General features: G+C 45.4%; 1 protein-coding gene across 1 annotated transcript; it reads right to left on the reverse strand.

Moving 5' to 3' along the window:
* LOC144134250 (uncharacterized) lies at nucleotides 1–24,371 on the reverse strand. The gene is made up of 5 exons (XM_077667208.1): nucleotides 24,302–24,371; nucleotides 13,127–13,220; nucleotides 12,516–12,591; nucleotides 10,327–10,456; nucleotides 1–68 (listed from the first exon to the last, which is right to left on the reverse strand). Exons 1-5 carry the CDS (start codon nucleotides 24,315–24,317, stop codon nucleotides 1–3), a joined length of 384 nt encoding a protein of 127 aa, XP_077523334.1. The 5' UTR covers nucleotides 24,318–24,371.

Genomic DNA, 24,371 nt, shown 5'->3' on the forward strand with positions numbered 1-24,371 from the left:
TCACCGACGGCACAGCCAATCACAGAGTGCTCGCTCCACAGGCGCCGTCACAGGCTGCTCTGCCACAACTGCCATGCAAGGGGTTGAAGGGGAGCCTTGGAATATTCTAGTAGAACAGAAGAAGAATCTCGCCTCACTTCACATTCGCACCGAGGCGTGCTTAAAACGTTCTGCCGTGGCTCTGCTTCTTGGGTGAGCACGGATACTAACGCACGAATGAAAGTGGTAGGGCTTTAACGTAGTTCAACCGAGTAGACGTGCGAAAGAAGCGAAAGAATGTGTTCGTCCTTCGCATCTTTTTTCTGCAATCGGTATGTGCACATAACCGTGTTTATCGCTCTATTTCTCGCTTCACTGGGCGGAAGCTGGCGCGACGCCCTTCTCCCATTGGATGCAGCTTGCGCGACGCTCCCTAGAATTTTCCGAAACTTCCTCCTATTGGCTGCTGCTTGCTTGATGGTCTTCCGAACTTTCCCGCGCTTCCTCCTATTGGATGCAGCTTGCGCGATGATCCTCCAAACTAACACACGTTTACACAAGTTCCTCTGATGGTTTACACAAGACAAGATTCTTTGTTCGAGGCTGGTGCGTCTGGGGTAGTGCTTTTGCCGTAATAAGCACGTTGCTGTGGCATCAGGGCGTTGCTGACGTAAGCTATACAAGAAGCTCGTCCAACGTGAATAAATCATAATTCTTTCAGGCACCATGCGCCTGCTCGGACGTCTCCGTTTCGGCGACGCTCGAATTGTATAGCGCCGTCAACGAACTTAACATGCATGGACGCTCGGCAGCGTGGCTTAGATTGAAGCTGGCGCCGCGAAGCGTCGGCCGGTGTAGTCGAAATAACGTTCGGTACATTTGCGGCGACTTACGAGAGCTAGAGCGCCGTTCGATTAGGCTTGCCTTTCACATGTCCCTGGACGGTGTAAATAGTAAGCGCTCTTGAGGGGCCGTTCTGCCGCGTTTTACTTGTAACTGCGGTCTCACGTACGGACAGCAACACTTTGCAGTGTATTTATCTCGGCAAGCCCACATTGTGTGCGACAGGTCATGCGCGATTCGAATATGGCCTAATAGCTGCTTGCTGAAAGAAATGAAGATTAGGAAAAGCAGATTAATTTCGAGTTCGGGGTGTTTGTAAGCTTTGGTAACAAATAAATCTGCTATGTGGAGTACGCTCCTCGGTAGGTTGTGTATATCCTCAGATCATTTCACCTTCGTCGGTTCACTGGCTCTTCTAAACTCCTTAAGCTCAGAGAGCCCAAGCGCCAGCTGCTGGCATTTTGCTACACCACCTTGGTGGCGTATTTAAAATCCTGAGATTTTTCCTCAGTCATTCCGCCATTCAGCTTTGCCAGCTGAGCCTGAAGGTCTGCTAAGCGCGCCTTCTCCAGTTTCAATATGCTCTCCACATCGAGTGTTGGTAGGCACAGACAGCTTTTCATGCTGCCTTGCGTAGCCCTCGACTGCCCTACTGGCTTGAACTCATGAACACAGGCGTGAACAATAGGACCAAGGAAACTCACTGCTACGATGTGGCGATCCGCATTGTCAGCACCTCTGTGTCAGCGCCCACTGCCACTTTAACTGCGCGCTGCGATCAGTTGTCGCACGCCGCTGGTTCTCTGCCCGTCGCCGTCACATTGCTTTGACTCGCCGATGACCGTCGAGTTTGGGCCTCGACGCGCTGCTTTTCCTGACCGCATGCCGTCTCGCGTCCCTGGCCCGCTACCTAGTCCTTGCCGCCGTCTCTCCGCAGGTCCTTTCTTGAACGCTGTTGCTCCCTCCTGCACCTGCCCATCCCGAACGGCCGATAGCTGACAGTTCCGGCCCTGTCGCCCCTTCCTTGTCTTCAGTTTTATTCCTGTGCTGTCCTCTGGTAGCGACAGGATCCTGTCGACTGCGTCAGTAAAGTTGTACTGGTCGCTTGCAGGCCTTCTTGCCGGATTCTTTATCTTCTTCCTTGCATCAGGGTGCCCACCGCCAGAGACGGTTTCTTGATTGGACTGACTGAAAGATTTCTTGCACCAGAGGTGCTTCGTCAGAGACGGTCCTGCGACGAATTAAGATGCAGGTATTACAGGGAGTACGACTTGACTTTTTTATCTACAAAAATTTACAATGCATACAAGTTGATGTACAACAGACAATTTTAACGGCAAAAAGGTTAAACAACAAAAAGGTGAAACTGGCTAACACTAGGGGAGGCCCCTGCTCGGCATAGCGGAAGATGCATTGGATCTGACCGCACCCCATTACTTTTTTCCGGGCTTCGGGGCTTGGTTTTAAAGACGAAAGTGCCCGGCCAACATTCAGTTACATGCAATCATCTCAAACTATAAACATGATTGGCTAATCAAGTGGATAGCCCGCCCCACTTTCCGTAAGGTACATAACACTCTCCATACAGTAAACAAGACTAAAATGGACATCTAATTCACTTCAAAAACTCATTTTCTCCGAAGGGCGCCACAAACCATTGGTCCACTGGGTTGCCTGCCCCGACAGTGTTACCAAAACACTTTCTTCTGCAAACAAAAAAAATACAAAACAAACACACAATCGTACCCACACGTGCAATCGGTCTCATCTAGGCCCGTCAACATTGGCACCATCCCGCAGTTGAAGTTTGTTTGTTTGAAAAGTATTTATTTGAAGTGTGTTTCTACACTTCAGGAAGGAGGCCAAAAGGCGTGGTGCCTGACGAGGGCCTTCCTCCCTGGGGGTAAGCAAACTGCACTCGGCACATACACACACAAAATAAACAAATACAATAAATGTAGCGGTCGCCATTACACTTGCTGGCATGTTAAAAGAAAAACAAAGGAAAAACTGTACAACAATGTTAAGGTATCTTCGAAGTTGTTAAGATGCGTGCTGTTGGGTTACAGGGAATTATAAAAAGGAAAAAAAATATATACAATCATGTTGACTGTTATCAATTTATAATATGTCACAGGATGTACCGGTTAGTCATGTAGTCAACAGTGCAATCACTTTTCTCTTGTATATTTTTTGAGTTCTGCATTGATGGAGGAGGTCATGAAAATCTCTGTTTTCATTCAAAAAGGTAGTCATCTGACATCTAGTCGTTTGGAATCCGTAATTTGTTCTTGATTTTGGTGCTCTTATTGTCATGTGTCGAAGGGGATATGGGTTTTGCGGTAGTTCTGGTGTTGCACAAAAATTAGTTTCAAGATGAAATCTGTTATATGTTTCTAGTGCTAGCTGAGGAGTTTTTAATTGAAAAATTGTCAGTAACCCCAAGCTGTTCCACCACGAGTTAGTGCTATCCAAGTAGCCTAGATTAGCAATTGCTCGTATGGCCTTTTTCTGTAGTAAAAACAAAGCATTTAAATTAGTCTCTGTTGAGTCTCCCCATATCAGTAAACAATAGTGAAGATGTGAATGAATTAAACTGAAATAAAGTTGCTTTTTGAGCCATACTGGCAATAGAAGTCTAAATTTATTTAGAAGGCCCACTGATCGCGAAATTTTTTTTCTTACTTGATTAATATGGTCAGTACACAACAGGTGTTCATTAAATATAACTCCAATGAATTTTATTGACTGTACTCGTTGTAAAACATTAGAATTGTATAATAAGATTGGCTCATTATCAATGACTTTATTTTTAGCTCTGAATATTACATACTTCGCCTTCGTGATGTTTAGTTCTAACCTGTTGGCCCTCAACCATAATGTAAGGTTTTCTAACCGGAGATTAGCTCTACATTCTATTGCTTGTAAACTCGCGTCATGAAAGAAAATATTTGTGTCGTCAGCGTATAAAACTGTTTCGGAGGAAGGAAGAATATTAACAATGTCATTTATGTGAACTAGGAATAGAATAGGACCCAGTATTGAGCCCTGTGGCACACCAGTGCGTATAAGGCCGTGGCTTGAAGGTATGTCGTTAATCATTGTGAATTGTACTCTGGATGATAAGTAGCTCTGAATAAGATTAAGTGCGGAACCTCGTATCCCATAGAATTGTAATTTGCGCAGTAAAATTTTGTGACAGACCGAGTCGAAGGCTTTTCTAAAGTCTAAGAATAGTCCAAGTGTAAAAATTCTGTTTTCTATATTGTTAATTAATTTATCCTTTATGTGAAGTAAAGCTTTTTCCGTAGATTTTCCTTTCTGAAAGCCATATTGTTCTTTCGCAATAGCTCCGGTCTTAATGAAGTACGAAGTAAGGCGGGTATTGATGACTTGTTCAGCAATTTTTGAGAAGACCGGTAAAACGGATATTGGGCGATAATTGTTAGGATCATTATAGCTTCCTGTCTTATGTACCACACAAACTCTTGCTATCTTTAATTTATCTGGAAACCTGCCTTCTTTGAGCATTTGGTTGCATATATGGGACAACAAAGGTGCGATAATATCAGATACGGCTTTCACTACCTCACACTTGATGTTATCAGCTCCAACGGAGCAGTTATTTTTAAGACGTATTATATACGAAGAGATTTCGGCTGTAGTTGTTGGGGAAAGAAATATCGAAGGCTTTGGTATGCCTTTAAGATATGACATTGGATCAGTGCATGTTGTTTGCGCAGACTGATTTCCACCAACCGTCAGGAAGTGTTCGTTAAACATGTTTGATAAGGGACGACCTCTGAGTGGAACGCTATCTACCACAATCTCCACTGGAGTTGGCTGTCATCGGGCTCCAGCGGGGCGCTCCCGCTGTGCGCGACTGCGAGCTCGGTCCTGAGTTTCCCAGCGTGATTAGTGTTCTTGTGAGCCTCTGCGGCTTAGCTTCTCTCGGGCCTACCGGCTAGCTGACGCCTCATCGATACCTGGTCGCTGGGGTTATCTCAAATCTGGCCGTCGCTGCCCATTCGTCATTTTTATTGGCCCTGCCATGAATATACTGCCATTTTTCAAAATAATAAAAAAAATGTCCGTCCCAATGTCGCGTCGCGTCTGGTGTCTCTCAAGACGAGGAAGCGTCCGGCGCGAAACAGCCCTGGAGGGCGAGAACAAAGCGCGCGGCCGCCGCTGCCGGGGGTGTTTGAAGACGTACGCTTCTTTTCGGCTCGTCCCCTCGCCAATTGTCGCCGGGGTGTGGAGTTCAAAGGGAGGCTGCAGCGGTGGGGCGCCGAGACCGGGCGACCGGACCCAATCATCCCGCGCATTATCGACCCCTTACGCACTACAGGATTCTAAGACAGAAAATTTCTGTAGTCTGTAGTCTTGTCGTATTTTGGGCATGTCTTGTGTAGTCTGTCTTGTCTTTTGTAGTCCTGTCTTCTGTAGTCTGTCTTGTCTTTTATAGTCTGTCTTCTGTAGTTTGTCCTCTCTTTTGTAGTCTGTCTTGACTTCTGTAGTCTGTCTTGTCTTCTGTAGTCTGTCTTGTCTTCTGTAGTCTGTCTTGTCTTCTGTAGTTTGCCTTCTCTTCTGTAGTGTGTCTTGTGTAGTGCTCGTACACTGTGTAACAGTCGTTACTGTCACCTGTCAAGGCTATGCACAAAAATGCACAGCTTGTTAATGGTCGCCTGTCAATTAACACAAGCTTTGTGCATTCCAGAGTAATTCGTGCACAAAACCACTAGAATTGAAATGAAAATGATCAATATTTATTTACTGTTTCGTGCTTTTTTTTCGAGCTTGCTGATGCATGCTGTCCAGCGTTGTCCTGGCCGCAGGTTTCTAGATACATCGCCCATGAGCCAAAAAAAATGGTTTTTGTCTTGGCTGAAAAAAACAAAAAATAGAGATCACCGCTGCTGCCTGCGCAAAAAAAATGTGAAAGCGTTGATGCTTCCTCGACACTGGTCGCCTTTCAAATTTGGCGCCATGGTTGTTTTCTCGTTGACTTGATTGGTTATCAATTAACTCTTATTTTACCCTCATTTCATCCCAGCAACGATTCCTAGTTTTCAAATTTCCCTCCACGGATCGTTCCTGCGCACTCACTGAATACCCGCCCAGTCTAATCACGCGTTCATTGCCTTTCGCTTCTCAATAATTACCTAATTGCCTCTAATTTATCATTCTTTTTCCTATCTCCTGGTTAAGTATAGGACACATATCACTGGTCACGTGATTGCTCATTTCGAGTTTTCAAACTTGACGCCAAGCTTTGGCTTTGTCCATACTTCCATTTTTTTCAAACTTGGCACTACGCTATAGCTCCACCTACTATCAGCGTTTTCAAATTTCGCGGCACTTTTTCTCTGGCCCAGCCACTTTTTGGACATTTTTGGCTGTAAATAATTATCCGATTATGAAATTTTCTTTTCGAGCAGCATCCTCACATCATCCTCTGCCAATTACACAACCAATCGTATGACGCTATCTCTTCTGAGTTGCCCACAACTGCTGCGGACACGATCCCCGGCAACATAGCCTAGTAAACTTCTCACTTTATTCAAAATGTTGTAATACTGAACAAGGCTTATGACTGGCCGAGTTGGTACTGACTCATCTTAAAACCAGCCAGAACACACAAGAAGACACGAGCTCCAGAGGCGGGACTAACAAAAATTTAATTGAAGATTTTGATTATTTGATTTGTGAGGGTTTAACGTCCCAAATCGACTCGGGCTATGAGGGACGCCGTAGTGGAGGGCTCCAGAAATTTCGACCACCTGGGGTTCATTAGCGTGCACTGACAAAGCACAGTACACGGGCCTCTAAAATTTCGCCTCCATTGAAATTTGACTGGTGCGGCCAGGATCGAACCTGCGTCTCTTGGGACAGCAGCCGAGCGCCATAACCACTGAGCCACTGCGGCGGCATCATTGAAGGAAAGCCGCAAAAGGAGACCCGCGAAGAGATACAAGCGCACAATAACCCAAAGCAGTGAAAGGTAGAAGTGCAAAGGTCACTGGCATACTAATGAATCATATAAAAAAGCAAATTCCTTACGGTGAAGGTTTTCCGATGGCTTAGCCACACGTGTCCTTAGCCTTACCGATGTAGTAAGCCTCAACTATCTACCAACAGATTTATCCCTTCCATAAACCACTGATGTGTCGTGGAAATTAGGCGTGCAAAGAGACATGTCATCCCCAGATTTGCAATCACAAGATTGAGCATACAGTGCCAGATTAGAATTTGCCTTCCCCCTATAGAGTGAAAGTCCTCAGTCAAGTGCAAATTCAAATATCTGCCTGTCTGCCCATATTAGTTGCAGCCATAAGGCAGTGGAAAGCAATAAACTCCATTACTTTTGCAAGTGGTGAACCTTTGTTTGTGACACTCTCCATTGTGGAAAAGTACCCAGTTTTATCAAGCCTTTTTAATGGCGGCGCAAAGGCCTCCTGTCTTGCACTTCGCTGTTAAGACAACAGCAGCATTACGCTTTCCCGCGAATTTCTTGAGACTGTGAAATACTGTGGAGGTAAGGTGTATCAGCATCATCGGAGTATGTGCTCCTTACCCTCGAGCGAGTGAAAACATACTATGACAGGTTGTTGAGATGGGCAAGTGGGAACCCAGCTGCTTGGAAACCTGCTACAAGAATGCGTCCTCAGCAGTGATGGCATGACTTATGTAAAGCTGATGTCATGCACACAATTGCACACCCATGAAGTGTTTCCATCTTTACTGACCTTAACCAGCGACAAATACACCTCTTCACCATCCTTCCCCAACAACGAGTGGTCCGACTCGTAGCTAAAAAGAGCATTCCCCGATCTGTAGCTGTGCGATGTCAGTGCACGTTAAAGATCCCCAGGTGGTCGAAATTATTCCGGAGCCCTCCACTACGGTACCCCTTCTTCCTTTCTTCTTTCACTCCCTCCTTTATCCCTTCCCTTACGGCGCGGTTCAGGTGTCCAACGATATATGAGACAGATAGTGCGCCATTTCGTTTCCCCAAAAACCAATTATTATTATTATTATTATGATCTGTAGCTGTAGCCCCGACAAACATATTCATCCACAAAGCGCAAGTCTGCATCAAGAAACTGCTAACGGTTCTGCTTAGACAATTCTGATGTAAAAGACAGGCCTTGACCGCATGCCTTAAAGACTCCTAAAACATCTTGCGCCACTTATCTGAGCCTTCTATGTCCAGAAAAATTACAGTCATAAACATAACGAAATGCTACAATGCCAAGGTCTTCCAAACAGGGCAAAAAAATGTTGCTGAGCAAAGGTACGACCTGCGTGTAAATACCGCTCTGCCAAGTGACAAATACGGATTTGCAGTAAAAGGACAACAGCCCCAAGCCCCAAGAAGCCAGCAACCGAAATCACGCAATCATCTGTAAAAGCATGTTCATTGTTCACCCTGATGCAGTTTGCACAAACCTCAGGGGTCTATCATGTCACAATGAATAGTGCAGGCCCTCCATGTCGATGCTCACTGCAGAGCACCTGCCCAGGTCGCTGTCCACAAGAAATTAGAACTCCACAGAACTCCACTTTTGTGAGTTGGCAAGGCGGTATTTACATCATAGATCAGGCATATGCAGAGGGTCCCAGGTTGCCCTGTTCCTCCGCGACATTCTTCTTTCCAGAGTCGATACCGCATCAAAGCAGTTTGGAAGACCTCGGCATAGTAGCATTTCGTTATGTTGACAGCTACCTAATTTTCTTGCACAAGGAGGGCTCAGATAAGTTGACACAAGACGTTTTTGAAATCTTTAGGCATGCGGTCAAAGCCTATCTTTTACGTGTGAATTTCACTAAGCATAACCATTTGCAGTTTCTTTATTTAGACCTGCGCTTTGCGGACAACCACATATGTTGGCACCACAGCCCAAGATCGAGAAGTCTCTTAGCTATGAGTCGAACCACTCGAGGCTGGTAAAGGACAGGTTGGCAATCGTATGCATCATGATCGCTTTGTGGATGTCATGCCATCACAGTGTTGAGAATGCATTCTCGGAGCAGGTTTCCAAGCCATTGGCACCTGGGTTCCCACTTGCCCATCTCGCGCACCTGTCAGAGTGTGTTTTTAAAAACTCTCTCGAGGGAACGGAACACCGTTCACATGATGCTGACGTAGTTGAGCAGCACAAAAAGACGGGCTCTATACCTTACCTCCACGCCATTTCGCACCATCCCAAGAAAGTTGCACCAAAGTATGATGTTGCTGTTGTCTTGACCGCTAAAAGTAAGGTAGGAGCCCTTCGCTTCTTCGTTCAAACTAGGCTTGATACAACTACGGGTAATCGTCCGCTATGCACAGTGGCAGATAAAAAATGTTCACCACTTGCAAAAGTAAACCGGTTTTTTGCATTCCACTGCCTCGTAGCTGAAACTACTATGGGCGTACAAGCAGATATCTCAATGTGCGCCTGGCTGAGAGCACTTTCACTGTATAGAGAGGAAGGCGAATTTTCACCTGACACTGCACGTTCAATCTCGTGAATGCAATTGGAGGACGACCTTTCCTTTGCACTCCTGATTTCTGCGGCACATCAGTGGTTTAGGGAAGTGATAAATCTGTCCTGATATAGTTGAGGCTTACTACATCAGTAAGGCTAAAAACAAGTGCCTGGCTAAACCGTCGGTTAACCTTCACTGTAAGGAATTAGTTTTTTAGATGGTTTACTAGTACGTCAGTGCCTTTCGGTTATTTTTTGCCCTCTCACTGCTTTGGGGTCTTGCGTGCTTGAATCTCTTTGCAGGTCTTCTTTTGCCACTTTCCTTCAATAAAATTTCAGTTGTTAGACCAGCCTCATCTTGTGCTCATCTCTTCTCCTGTTTTGTGTCTTCCGGCTGGTTTTAAGATGTAATACTGAATGCGGAAAGAAAGCCATTTTAGTCAAGTGCACTTATAATGGCCACAGCTATAATGAATGTTCATTTATTACAAAAAATAGTGCTTACTTCATTAATTTATGCATGAAGTATATGACACTGCATCAAAATAAAAAAAGGACTAAGCCTCTAACCCTCATGGCCAAACTGCAGTTACAGCAAACAAAAGGACCCCATAAACCTGCCCCACATGCCAAAGCTTCCACTACAGGCCAATGCAGAAATAAGATCAGATTTACTTCCCAAACTGCATGATACTGCCACGCAAAGTAAAGATTGTGACAGGCAATAAAGGAGCAACAAAAAAGCAAACTGTAGGTAGCAGCCAATCTCATGCAGACAAGCTACAAGGTCAGGCCAACATAGACGTGGAAGAAATTTGAAAAAAAAAAGCCACAACAAGCATATAATTTGTAAGGTTTTCACTGCCCTTTAAATGGCAAATACATTCCTGAAAAAACATAACAGAAGCGGCAATTTATTTTCTGAAATCAATTTTTTTCATGCACTTCATTATTCTCGAAGCATGGGCGGGCATAGAGTAGTCAGATTAGTGCATGCGTTCCTAAGCAATGCCATGCCAAAAACTGTACTTACAGAAAGAGCTTGCCTTACTGAGTGAATACCACTGGCCATCCACTAATTTCCCAGCCTGCTCCAGGTCCCTGGCAAAAATCATACGCAACTTGGTGGCTTGCACAACTTCCATGCAACTCTTGGTCTTTAGCTGGAAAAAAATTGAGGGATCAGTGAGATATAAAATTTTACATGCATTGCTTTGTTTCAATGACCGACTAAGAAAGAAACAGCGGTTTATGTGAGCGCAACCATTTTTTCACACTAGCTTTCTACAGTAAACCATGTTTATCGCGACCTAATTCACACTGACTTGCTGCACGGCCCCAGCACTACTGTGTATAGCTCTATGGTTTCAAATGCTTGTTACCTCTGAGCCCTTGGGCTTGCACTCGTTAATGCAGAAAACCTCGGAAAGGGCAACCAGAGCTTCGAGCTTTAAGCCATAGGTATTCAGAAGCTCAGTGGACTGTGGGAGAACTTTTGGCTCGGTGACACAGTAGCAAATGCTTCTCCAGCTACTTTCACTCCATTGCAAAAAACTCGCACAGCAGAGACCTGTCCTCCATTTTGCATTGCAGAAACAATCACTGAAATTCAAAGCACGCATACTAAATGCACACCTACCTTCCAACACAGCTTCATAATAATGGGTATAATTATTGGAATGAAATACCAGTCAGTACATGTAGTTTTCAATTTATCCAAAAATTATAAGCAACCGACAAACAATAAGCATTAAAAGAGAAATAAAATAACCAGAATTGTTTAAAAAATCTGTCAGAAGAATTATGTGACATCCACTACACTCCAGCAGTTCTTCGCTTTGTGCACCTTCAAACCACACTTTCTTACAGGCACATTTGCACAAAAATTGGGTTGAACCTGATCTTTAAGAATCTTTTTTGGTGCAACAGTAGGAAGAAACCAGGTTTTACCCAAAAACGAAGCACCCTACACATTGCATCAAAAGCCCAGATGGTGCACTTGAGTCGCCTCTTATGCTTATGCAAGAAACAGGAACAGAGATATCTTGACTAAATCAAAAAAAGAGGAAGTGCAGTGCATGTGTAATGCAGAGAAGATATAAGCAATACCACACTAAAACACTGGGAGGATTCCAAGAGTAGGTGAATGCATGAATGGGTGGCAATTAGGTGGCTAAATGAGATTAGGAAATTTGAGGAAAAAGGGTGGTAGCATGTGGCACAGGAGACAGTTAACTAAAATGAACTAGAGAACCATTGTTCTGCACTAATTTTAACAGCACATTCACACGACACAAAAAATCACTAACTCCAGGAACAGACTGAGCATCATGCAACTCAATGTCAATCAACATTGTAAATGGCACCAGCACCGCAGACTGCACATGAGGAAAAGTAGACATATTTTTGCTCTCAACTTTGAGCAGCAGTCAGCTGCGCTTTTAGGAGCAAAGCTCTAAAGTACGGCAACATTGGCACTTTGTTTTACTGACATGAGGGTGCTTGTGAGCGTGCAAGTCCCATGTTTGTTTTGCACCAAATGTGTTAATTGCGAGGTATGTTTAACTAAAGAGGGGCATCTAACATGGGCATCAGCTCTTCATTACTTCCCTTCTATATCCCTCCCTTATATCACGGTTCAAGTGTCCACCAAAATGTGAGACAGTTACTGTTACATTTCCTTGAATTTTCCTTCAAATAATTTTAAATTTTTCAAGTATACAGCTTTAAGAAGGTAGAGGTACAAACTGTGCAGTATAACCATATGCTATGGCAATAAACCAGCAATAAATCTGTGCTGACAGCAGCTTGCCCAGTGCATTGCAAGGATGCTATACCATACAAGGATTGGTGTCATCGTGCAATGTTACATTACTGACTGACAATTTGGTCTCTGTGTCAGAAATACTGGTAAACCATCATTGTAGAGCACAATGTTTTAAAGGGATAAATGAACATATAGGTCCTTTTCGAGGACACATATGCATACCAGGCAACAGGTGTGCAATGTCAAAGCACGTTTATGTTAACAGCAGCTGCGTCAAGAGCTACATCAGCGACTATATTTTATACAAGTCTACAGTTCCGGTAATTATAAGCTGAGGTACTGCTGTGAAGTGCATGTAGAGTTTCATGCATTTCTAAACCTAGCTGCAAGCCTATATTGAAAATATTTTTCTAAATAGGCAGCTAAGATATGCATCACTGAAAAAGAATAACTACCATGAACGGATCAGGAGGGATGACACAGCCGAAGGCAGGAAGCACGCATGGCCCAATAGATGCTGGCCGCTGGCAACTGCAAATAAATACATCCAGAGCAACAGCTGTCAGTGGCTGTAGCCATGTCATGAATGACAATGAGAGGAAATCGTCTACTGCTTTAAAAACTAAACTTAGACGTAATATAAGTAAATAAAAAACCAATGAGCTAGCCCATGACAAAACAAATGAACAGATTTTATGTAATGCACCCATATACATTCTTTAAGAAAAGTCACAATGACTGTTATAACCACACTGAAAGATGAGCTGGCTGAAATACCGCACACCAATTTGAATATAGGATGTGCAGGTTTTCATTAATTCCTATCATGGTGCCTTGCACCAATGTCTAGGTATTAAATTGAAAGTTGCAACCAGTCTGCCTTGGTTAAATGAGAAGAGAGAATGGAAAAAAGCATGCCTTCACTAGCAAGAAGCTTGATATCTCACAGCACAGCTTGGCATCATAGAAAAATTGCTAGCGCATTTAACAAATCTGCATACAATTAAAAGCTGCACAAATTTGTCGACTGGCAATGCAAGTAAAGGCAAGAGAAACAAAAAAATACCAAAGAACACTCGTGAGTGCGGCGAAGGGAGGTCTGTGGGTAGGATCCCGTGCCTGGGAAGAGTTCCGAGCTCGGAGAATCGCCGGCACCACAGCTGATGGCACGCAACCAAGAATAAATAACAAAGCGAAAATAAGTAACAAAAAAACTATCGACAATGGCGAACGACTTGAATGCGGGCCACAAAAGCGAGGGATATAGCAAAAAGGTAGAAATCCTAAATAATTGTGCAGTTGCATATCCGACAGCTCGCAGTGCTCAGAAGGAGAGGAAGCATCAACGTTTACAGCTCAGGAGACGCAAGATTGATCTAACTTTGACATAACACTGCCTCAAATCCTGTTCCACTGGGGAAGCACAGAAAAGTTTACAAATGACAAGGCGATGAATATGAACTAGCCTTTCGCTTGCGATCACTGTCTCAAAATTTAGTATGACGCATATTAAGGCACAAGCACTAATCCGATGAGTACTAACCCTGAGCAAAACAGTGCGGTGTCTGATCGCAGCTGGCCTAGCGCGAGCGCTCCGCCACGCGGCACTTCTCGCTCATCGTCTTCTACGCAGTGCAAATCCATGCTTTTGCACAGAGTGTCGAAGCGCTAGCAAGCGAAAGCGTAACTCTGTTGTGATATCTGGTGCCATTTTTATTTACCACGGCACGCGAGTAATAAATGCACATAAAGACAATGAGAACTACACTTGTCATGCAGGATATAGTCCCTGCTTTTTTGGCGCCGCATTATACATGGCTTGCACGTGGCGTCACATCCGCCTGCTCGTTGACCCGGCGACCATGCTTGTGACCCAGTCGCTCAGTCTTCGTTCAGTGCTGTGCTGCCGCGGATGCTTTCAAATTCGTGGCACCGGCACCGTTCACAGCTCTTCATCCGATTTGTGCCTGCTATGGCGCCGCATGAACCTTTAAACGCGGGTTATTACTCTGAACTCATCGGCAGTATTCGCCTTCGTTACGAAGACAAGTTGAAACTGTGCGATGATATCGATCCATACACGCTGCGGCCCTGAGTGGACACAAGTGCCGATGTGAGTGGCTTCCCCGAGATTTCGCACGGCGACATCGTCACGTATCTTGTGTTTTCCGCGAACTTTGTGACTGGAGAACATGAAAGCGTACAAAGCATTGGAGTCCCACAATTATTTTACAAGCGGCTGGGTGAAGCACCTTTCTGCCAAGGAATTCCAGGACGGCAAAGTTCTCCTGCTCGGCGAGGTAAGCATTACGAATCCATTTGATGATTGCAAACCTTGTTAATCTGTATGAGCAAAGCTGTGACGAATGGTCCGTACGCCGTTTGCGCTAAGCGCTCTGTGCGGCGCATCTGAAGCGTGACATTCGGTTATGTATGTACGCGAGCACGTGAAGTGCCCGCAAAGCGTGAAAGGAGGCGGAAAAACCTTATCGGTTCCAAAAAACAAACAGAAAAACGGAACTTGAGGTCAAATCTAGGTGATCAGAATACTTTGCTTCGTGATGACCTCGGTGGCTCGCTCGGGGACCCGGCGTTGAACAGCCAAGTCCGAGCTGGACAGCGCAGTCTCCCACAGATTAAAAGAACCGAGTTGCAGCTCCCATTATGCGCCTTTGTTTTTATTTTGCACAGTCTGAATGGCATTGCAAATGAGCAGGTTCAGACAGACAAGTTCGTGCACCGCAACTCTTAAAAAAAAAAACGGCTCAAATGTTTTTTTCTAAGACGACATCCCTAGGCAAAGTGCAACTGAACCGCAGCAATTTTGAAACGATAGGTCAGTAAAGCCGACGTTTTTTCTCGTTGTCTTCGCAGGTGAACCACTCACAGAGACTGGGGCACAAACCTCTCCAAGTGTGGATTTTGTGCAAGAAGGATGGCGCGGTGATCACTGCGCACTGCACATGTATGGCTAGAGCAGGGGAAGCATGCTCCCATGTTGGAGCCTGTTTGTTTGCAGTTGAGACCGGCATCAAAATGATGAAGTCAAGAAGTTGCACCCAGAAGGATAATATGTGGCTGCCCGCTTATGTAGAAAAAGTACAATATAAGCGACTCAAGGACATGAACTTCACATCATCTAAAGGGAAAAAGCGGCAGCTTGATAGCAATTCCTTTGAGGCAGGTCCAGTCAAGGAGCGGGCTCATGTCCCGCCACTTTCAGAGCAGGAGCGTACCAAGCTTTACGGCTCAATTCAGGATGCCGGCATTGTTCCTTCAATTTTTTCAGTTCTCCCCGGATATGATGGACACTTTCAAAATCCTGTACCGATGCATGATGCCCGTTTGAGAAACCTCTACTCCGAAGAAATGTTGGCGCATGATTTGGATGTTTTGGTTAAGAAAGCCAGTGATGTCATGCCATCAATAATTATAAGTGAAGAGAGCGTAAAGGCCGTTGAAGCTTTGACAAGGCAACAGAGCAGCTCGTCTAATTGGTTTTTGTACCGAGCGGGCAGGGTGACTGCTTCTGTAATGAAAAGGGTGTGCCACACAAGCATTGATAACCCTAGCATATCACTGCTAAAACTGATATGCTATCCTGAAAAGCAGTCGCTGAAGACGCCTGCCATCACATGGGGAGTGAAAAATGAGCCCCGTGCCTTCAGGGCATACCAAACCAGTGAAGCCGAGAAGCACATGTTCAAGTGCTCCAAGTCGGGGCTGCACCTGAGTACAAGATATCCGTTTGTTGGAGCAACACCAGACAGTTAGTTAGTTATATTGATTTTAATGGCGCAAAAGCAACTTAGGCTATGATGCGCCAAACACACGGTTAGAGCTTTTGTTAAAGGTTACGCTTTTTATATCTAAAGTTTGTATAAAACATTGGCTTCTCTGAGAAATTTAAAATGCTAGAAAAATCAACCAGTGCTTGATCTCCTAAATGTAACATGGGGTGTAGTGGGATGTATTCATTGTACAATGTTGTGAAATATTTTTTCCTCAGTTGTTCTAGTTTTTTGCATACAATTAAAATGTGGTTTACCGTGAGTTCATCGCCACACATTTCGCAGAGAGGTTTGCTTTTTTTTGTCAGTAAGAAGTTGTGAGTAAGGTGTGTGTGTCCAATGCGTAGTCGACACAAAATAACTTCTATGAAACGCTCCTGATGTGTACATGATCTCCATTCTCCCAAAACAGGTTTTATAGAATGTAGTTTGTTGTTTGTTTGTTCGTCCCATGCAATCTGCCACTTATTCCTGAGTTTACTGTGCAGTAATTTAGAAAAATCCCTCTGTGGTATGTTAACTTGTTTTATATGGCCAATTCTAGCTTGTGCTGCGCAAGCATCTGCTCTCTCATTACCTAAAATTCCAACATGGCTAGGGACCCAGCAGAATATAATGTTATGTTTTTGCTTTGTAATTTTAACTATGTTATGTATGATTTTTCCTATTATGGGTTCAGCAGCGTTTGTAGAATGCAGCGCTTTTAGCATACTGAGTGAATCGGTGTAAATGATGCTATTTTTTATGTTTTGTTTTACTATTTGTTCTACAGCTACAAAGATGGCATAACACTCTGCAGTAAATACCGATGCATACTGTGGCAATCGTATCATTTTTTCATTTGTTCCTTGAATTACTGCACTTCCCACATGACTTTCTGTTTTTGAGCCATCAGTGTAAAATTCGGTGTAAGTGTCATATTTTTCTTGTAGTGCAAAGAACTCTTGCAGTATGTGCTCGTGTGGTATTTTCTCTTTGTTTACGTGTGTCAATGTGAAGTCACACACTGAAGGAAGGCTGTACCATGGTGGTAGATATTCATGTCTTTGTGCAATATTAGGTAGGGCTTCCAGCACTGCTAAGTCTTCACATTTATCTTCAAAGCGCATTATTAGTGGCCTGGTAAAATGTGGTTTATTATTGAATAATCTCCTAGATGGGCACTTGGTAACAATGGGATAGCAGAGATGTTTAGGGAGAGAACGGGTTTTTAGGATGTACGTGCATGTTAGTGTGACTCTTCTATCCTCTAGTGTGGGCTCATTAGCTTCAACGTAAAGACTCTTTACCGGGGATGTTCTATAAGCTCCAGTTGATAGGCGCAAACCAAGATTATGAACAGGGTCCAGTCGTTTCAAGTAAGATGCTCTTGCCGAACCATATACCACACACCCGTAGTCCAGCTTGGAGCGCACCAAAGAGCGATATATTTGCAGTAGGCATGCTCTATCGGACCCCCACCGTTTTCGCGAGAGTACCTTTAATACATTGAGGGCTTGGGATGCTTTCTTTTTCAGGTTGTTAATGTGTGACAGAAATGTAAGTTTCTTGTCAAAAGTGACGCCTAAAAATTTATGTTCCTGTTTGACTGGTAGTGTGGTTTGATTCAAGCACAGATTGGGATCGACCTGTAGGCCTCGTCGTAATGAGAATAAAACAGCTACTGTTTTTTGAGGGGAGAACTTGAATCCATTTTTCTCTGCCCAAGCAGCCAGTTTATTTAGTGTGATTTGTATTTGTCTCTCGCAGGACAGTATGTTGGAAGAAGTGTATGCTATCTGTATGTCATCTACATAAACTGAATACATTACGGACTTAGGTATTACTTTGGCTAAAGAATTCATTTTTACTATAAAGAGCGTCGTACTTAAAATGCATCCCTGGGGTACGCCATTCTCTTGGGCGAATGTCGTTGATAGAGTTGCTCCCAGACGGACTCTGAATGTGCGGTTAGTCAGGAAGTCGTTCAAGCAGTTCAGCATCCTGCCGCGGATCCCTAGATCTGCTAGGTCATGGAGGATGCCGAACTTCCACGCGGTATCATATGCCTTCTCCAAATCGAAGAAGACACCGATACAGTGCTGTTTGTGGATGAACGCCTCTCGGATGGTGTTTTCTAGGCGGACAAGGTGATCAGTGGTCGAGCATGCTTTCTTAAATCCACATTGATGTAAATCTAAGAGTCGACGAGATTCAAGTGTGAAGGTCAGTCTAATGTTTACTATGCTTTCGAAAGATTTAGCGATGCAGCTGGTGAGGGCTATCGGTCTGTAATTGTTAGGACTTGTTGATGGTTTCCCGGGTTTCAGAAAAGGTACTATTATTGCTTTCTTCCACTCCTCAGGTATATTCCCAGTTGTCCATATTTTGTTAAAGGATTTCAACAATGCCTGCACGGCAGCCTCAGAGAGATGGGCAAGCATAGTGTAATGCACATTATCTGGGCCTGTTGCTGTCTTTTTACCACAAGATAATGCCTTAATCAATTCCTGGAGTGTGATGGGTTGATTGTAGTCCTCGTTCATACCTGCTGCGAATGGAAGTTTTTGTTTTTCTGCTATTGCTTTGTACTTCTGGAACGTGTTTGTGTAATTGGACGAACTGGAAACTTCAGCAAAATGCTCACCTAGTATGTTGGCCTGTTCTTCTAATGATGTTTGTGTCCCGGGTGTAGTCAACAGAGGAAGTGTGAAAGGGGTATGGTCACTACTGAATCTTCGAACTTTTTCCCACATTTTTTTTGAGGTTGTTGAGCTGTTTATAGAGGACACATATTTCTGCCACGAGGATTTCTCGGCGTTTCTCCGAACGAATCGCGCTCTGGCCTTGGCCCTTTTAAAGGCAATCAAGTTCTCCGCTGTGGGATACCGACGCAGAGAGCCCCAAGCTTTATTTTGTTGTTTTTTTGCCAATGTGCATTCTTGTGTCCACCATACTTTATGTTTTTTGTGTACGAGGCCTGTTGTTTGTGGTATGGCTAGTGTAGCGGCGGTTATTATGCATGTAGTAAATTTTCCATTAATTTCGTCTATGCTGAGATCTTCACAAAATTCTTTTTCTAGTGTGGCACTTGCTGTAAAAAGTGACCAGTCGGCGAGGTGAAGTTTCCAGCGCCGTGGTCTTGTGGGGATGACTGCAGTAGACGATGAGAGGCTGATGATAATAGGTAGGTGATCACTTCCAAGGGGGTCATTTAAAACATCCCATTTAAAATCGTTAAAAAGCGATGGTGATGCGAAAGCTAAATCGAGAAAGCTCATTTTTGCCGAGCTTGGGCAACAATAAGTTGCTTTTCCTGCATTTAAAAGACAGATGTTATTTGAGAGGATAAAATCTTCAATTGTTTGCCCCCTAGAGTCGCAGCGCTCGCTTCCCCAAAAAGGGGAGTGAGCGTTAAAATCTCCAACTACCAGATATGGCTCTGGGAGTTCATCTATCAATTCTTCTAGATCATGGACTGTTAGTGTAAAATGTGGAGGAATGTATACGGAACAGATTGTTAGTTTTTTATAGCTGACGATGCTGACTGCAACCGCCTCAAGTTTTGTATTGAGCTTGATTTCTCGAGCAGGGACTCCGCTTAGGACGACAATTGCGACGCCTCCTGAAAGTCGATTTGCCTGCTCGCGATCGCGTCTAAAGGTTTGATAATGTTTCAGGATATGTACATGTTGTGGACCAAGATTGGTCTCCTGAAGACATAAAACTATGGGTAACATTGACCCTAAAATATGTGTTATGTCACTATAATTCCGCATAAGTCCTCTGCAATTCCATTGAATTAAAAAAGCCATGCTTGTGTTTTTGAGTGAAAATAAAAGGAGATTTACTTATGTGGTGGGCCCGTTATGAGGGGTCTGTCTTTTTTCCGCTCAAGAGAGCTGTTCCGCCTCTGTAGTGGAGGCGGAGTGGGTGCTGTATCCATCACCTCAACCGAGGTGCTGGAGAACCGCGGAGGGCCCGCGGTTGTGTTAGTTTCAGGCCTCTCCCGACGGGGGGAGGTCCTGCGGGATGCCGACCCATGGACCGGCGCTCCCTGCTTTGAGGGTGGCAGAGCAGCCTTCGCTGTCCCTGCCCGGGGCGTGGATGGCCCTGCCACTGGCTCTGTGAAAGCAGCCTCAGCAGGTGCCGTAGAGCTGTGTGGTGCTACGCCCCCGCGCACCACATCAGCGAAGTTGGGTTTTGCTGTGAAAGAGAATGTGTTCGTAAGCGCAAAACGCCTCCTTGCTTCTTTGAATGAAATGTTTTCTTTTGTCTTTATGGTAATTATTTCCTTTTCTTTTTTCCAGGACGGACATGCCCTGGAGTACGCTGCATGGTCTCCTTCGCAGTTTGCGCAGCGCAGTGCTGCGTCACATTCCTCAGAATGCTGGTCTTTCGAAGCGCATTTCGAGCAGGTTTTGCGGCCGCGGCAACTTTGTGAGCCGTGGCCAAACTTTTTACAGTTGAAACATCGGCGGGGATTGGGTATATAATGTCTGACGTTGACTTTCAAGTATCCAACTTCGATCGTTTCGGGCAAGGTACTGGTATTAAATGTGAGGACCATGTGTTTGGTATCTATTTCTTTGAAATCCTTGCGGATCTTGATTCGGTGAACATCGATTACATTCTGGTCGGTAAGCCCTTCAAGCATTTCAGCTTCTGTGATATGGATAAAGTCTGATTCCGAGATTACACCTCGGACTGTGTTTAGAGATCGGTGGGGGGTAACTGAGACAGAGATGTCCCCTATAGACGCAATGTTGGAGAGTTTTGAACACTGGATGCTGTCGCGTAGCTCAAGAAGTAAGTCGCCGCTGGACATTTTTGAGACCTTGTAGCCAGGGCCCAAGGTATCGGTTAAGCATTTTGACACAAGGAATGGGGATATTATTCTTGCCTGTATTCCGTCACTTTCACTGTGGATTACGTGGAACTTTGAAAATGTTTGTCTCTTTTTTGAGAAAAAATCAGCTGCTTCGTTCCGCCCTCTTTTTAGAGAGCGATCAGGTTTGGATAAGGGTGGAGCCATGAAAAAATTTAGTTTTTCGGTCATGGTGCCAGCCACCCACCACGGAGTCCAACAAGGGGACGGGACAGGAACTTGAAAGCAAGTCCTGCCCACGCCAGCTGTACACCTTAACTATAATCAAATATGACTCAACTCAGGGTAGTTGGTCACACAAGGTTAACCCTCGCCGCCAGGAAAACAGGAAAAACCAAGAAGTGAGCAGGATATAGAAGAGTTGTGAGACAGAGATAGGAAAGTGAAAGATGGAGAGGAGGATAGGAAAAGGCGACTGCCGATTCCCCCCGGTCGGGTCAGGCCGGAGGTGCCGTCTGCAGGAAGCTGGGGCCAAAGTGGTGTGTTGCCTTTGCCAAGGGGCCTTAAGGGTCCAAACGCTCGGCATCGGCTCAACCACCAGGATCCCCTTTTCCCCGGACACGGCAATGCCACGCACGGCGAGGCGCGGGTGCTCGGGTCCGTGGTGATGCACAGTTCACCATCATCCCCTTGCGGGGATGTCCCTGCGGATGCTCGGGAACTCGCGGTGTCGCCGCTCACCGTCGCGACGCCTGCAAGCTGCAGGCGCCCCCCCTGCGGGGTGCAACACCAGACAGTCTTGTTTGTTGCGCATGCTGTGGGAAGGGTGTTGTTGAACTTAAGTGCCCATTTTCGCTCAGGGAAGTGAAGGACGTTACAGAGATGGCTACTTCAGGTTCCTGCCTGGAAACTGTCAATGGTGTAGTCCAGCTACGGCGACAACACGGATATTTCTACCAAGTGCAGACACAAATGGCTGTATGTGATGTTCAGTGGTGCGACTTCGTGGTGTGGACACCTAATTTGTAGTACGTGGAGAGAATACAGAAAGACAGGCACTTTTGTGAGGAAATTCTGGCTGCTGGAAGAAAATTCTTCATTCATGCAATCCTGCCCGAGCTTTTCAGCACCTACTTCACCAGGCAGCATGCTGGTCCAGTGGTAAACTCTCCCAGTGATGTCTACTGTTTTTGCCTTGGACCAGATACTGGAAAGATTGTTGCTTGCGACAACGCATCCTGCCACTACAAATGGTTCCACTTTTCATGCGTGGCACTCAAGCGAGCACCAAAAACTACACTGTGGTTTTGTCCAGAGTGCAAAGGACCCAAAGGCTAAGCAACCTGTAACACAACTTGGACAGCTGCCTCATGTTTCAACCTTGGAAGTGCGTCTTGAGGCTGGGACACACGTGGCCCATATGGGACACGCTGAAATCTGGCGTTGAGAAATGACAATGCCGTCAGCAGATTCTGAGTTTGCTTTATTCAGACATGCAGGAGCAGGACTCACAATCACTTATCCACTGAGGCCGAAGCCTGCTGTCCAGTGCTTTATTCAGACATGCTGAAGCAGGATTCACAATCACTCATCCACTGAGGCTGAAGCCTGCTGTCCAGTGGCGTCCTTTGGTGCAGCAACAATTGATGCACACAAGTTAGATAGCACACAACACACAGTTACAATTTTGTCGAGTGGTGCGACTTCATCTCCTGGCTGGCACACAACGTAATCGATTGGCACGACAGACTTCAGAAAAATAAACTTATTCCTAATGAGTCCAATTACTCTTTCCACGTGTATTCGCACGTTTGCGAGCTTTCTTGTGCTCTGCACATCTTCTGCTGAAAGTTGTTTCTTTCCCCTGGTAAACGCTGGCACGTGAAGCTTTGCACAGTAGAAATCAACGCTTTCGCTGATGTTAAAACCCCTGTCTGCGAGTACAACGTCTCCAGGCACCAAGTTGTCCAAAAATCCACAGTGTTCGGTGATATGTTTGTCACTTGCCCTGCCTCCCCAACCTTCGGATATATATGTAACAACACTTTGCGGAGCAATCCCAATCAGGAACTTGGCTGTATTGCTACCTTTATACTGGGACCATGTTTCACATCTTGGAAGATACGATGATGGCCTTTCTATCTTGATTTCGAAGCAATCGATGATGACTGCTACATTCGCACCAAACGAGTCGTAGAATGCCTGTGGCTTTGTCTTTTGCAAAGCATCTCGTGTGGGCCAGATTATTTCATCTTTAAGTCTGCAATACGCCACGTGCAGCCACTTGCCGAAAATGCGCGATACTGTAGCCTCTGAAATATTGAACCGAAATGGAAGGTCAGCGTTTTGCAGATTTACTTTTAGCTTCATCATGAACAGAGCAAATTCTTGAAATTTTGTGAGCTTATTGTTGACATTGTGTGAAATGAAGCTTGCTAGTACTTCGAACACAGCAAATAAAACAGCAAAGTTTGGCATCCCAGTGTACAGTCACACCTTTGCTTCACAACTTTTCAGTGAGTCTTCAGTCACCTCGAGCTGCTCTTTCTCTTTCTGCAATGTGTACAGATGTTCATTCAGCACTACAGAATGCTGCTCCAGTGCCTGTATGTCTTGCATGGTCATGTCGGTTTGAACAGCGATTCCTGTATAAAAAAAAAGTTTATAAGCTCGTAAACTAGTGGCAGCCAGCGAAACTGCATGCTGGCTAGGCATCACAAGCACTAGGTAAGCGGACCGACGCACCAAAGGCCTTGGAATGCATCGTCAGCAAAAACAAATGACCATGCATTACTATGAAAAAAAAAATGCCTACTGACCTGTCTCATTTTCATCGGCGCTGACTTCCTCGGCTTGCGGTGGCTGTGGGGAATCGGGACAGGCACGCGGCGACGCCTCCGATGCCACTGCTGTCGCTTCAACATCGGCCCGTCGCTTGTGAGCGAGCCTTTTTTGCTCTGCGATCGTGCCGCGCGGAATCAGCATGCCTGGTCCCGTGACCGAGACTGAGAGACGGGGCCCAGTCTGGATTTGTCTCGTCGAACAGGTTGGACGGTTCTCCTGCGGACGCAAAGCTGTTTTCAAAGCGTTCTACGTAGTCGTCTTGGCTTTTTTTCTATAAAACGGAGATACATACAGTGGGCTCACCTTTTATGAAATGCACACCGCAGACGCGCACATTGGGGCTTTCGTGGTTGAAATTAGCACGTTTTATGCGTGCTAACAACCACAAGCTGCGGCGCTTCGCACTCAGAGTCTTGGTTCGCTCGCACTTGTTTTCGATCACTTTCGGCAGAGAGAAAAACCTCGCGCTAGTTGGCCTTTTCTTTCTCCCTGTAACGTCGCTGCGATTGGAGCAGCCCACAACGGCGCAGTTGACCATCCTGAGACTGCAACGCTTACGCACACGCGGAAAACAACACGAGCTGGCACTACCGCGACCACTCCAGTGCGCACGGAGCGGCGGTGGGTCATGAATATGGCGGCCGCGTATCCCAGCATTCCTGTTGATGACGTCGGTGCAAGCCATGTATAGCTGCGGCAACCGCAGGCGGACTGCCTCCACTCACATCCCTATATAGCCGCATACAAATAGCTCGTGTGAATACTGATCATTAGCAAAGAAACGCAGAGCGGGACTCACCGGCCATGCGATTCATCCAGGCTTAGTAAAACGGCGCAGGAGTCTTCGTTCCCTTTACAGATGACAAGAC

Source organism: Amblyomma americanum, chromosome 5, assembly GCF_052857255.1.
Source record: "Amblyomma americanum isolate KBUSLIRL-KWMA chromosome 5, ASM5285725v1, whole genome shotgun sequence".
Taxonomy (NCBI): domain Eukaryota; kingdom Metazoa; phylum Arthropoda; class Arachnida; order Ixodida; family Ixodidae; genus Amblyomma; species Amblyomma americanum.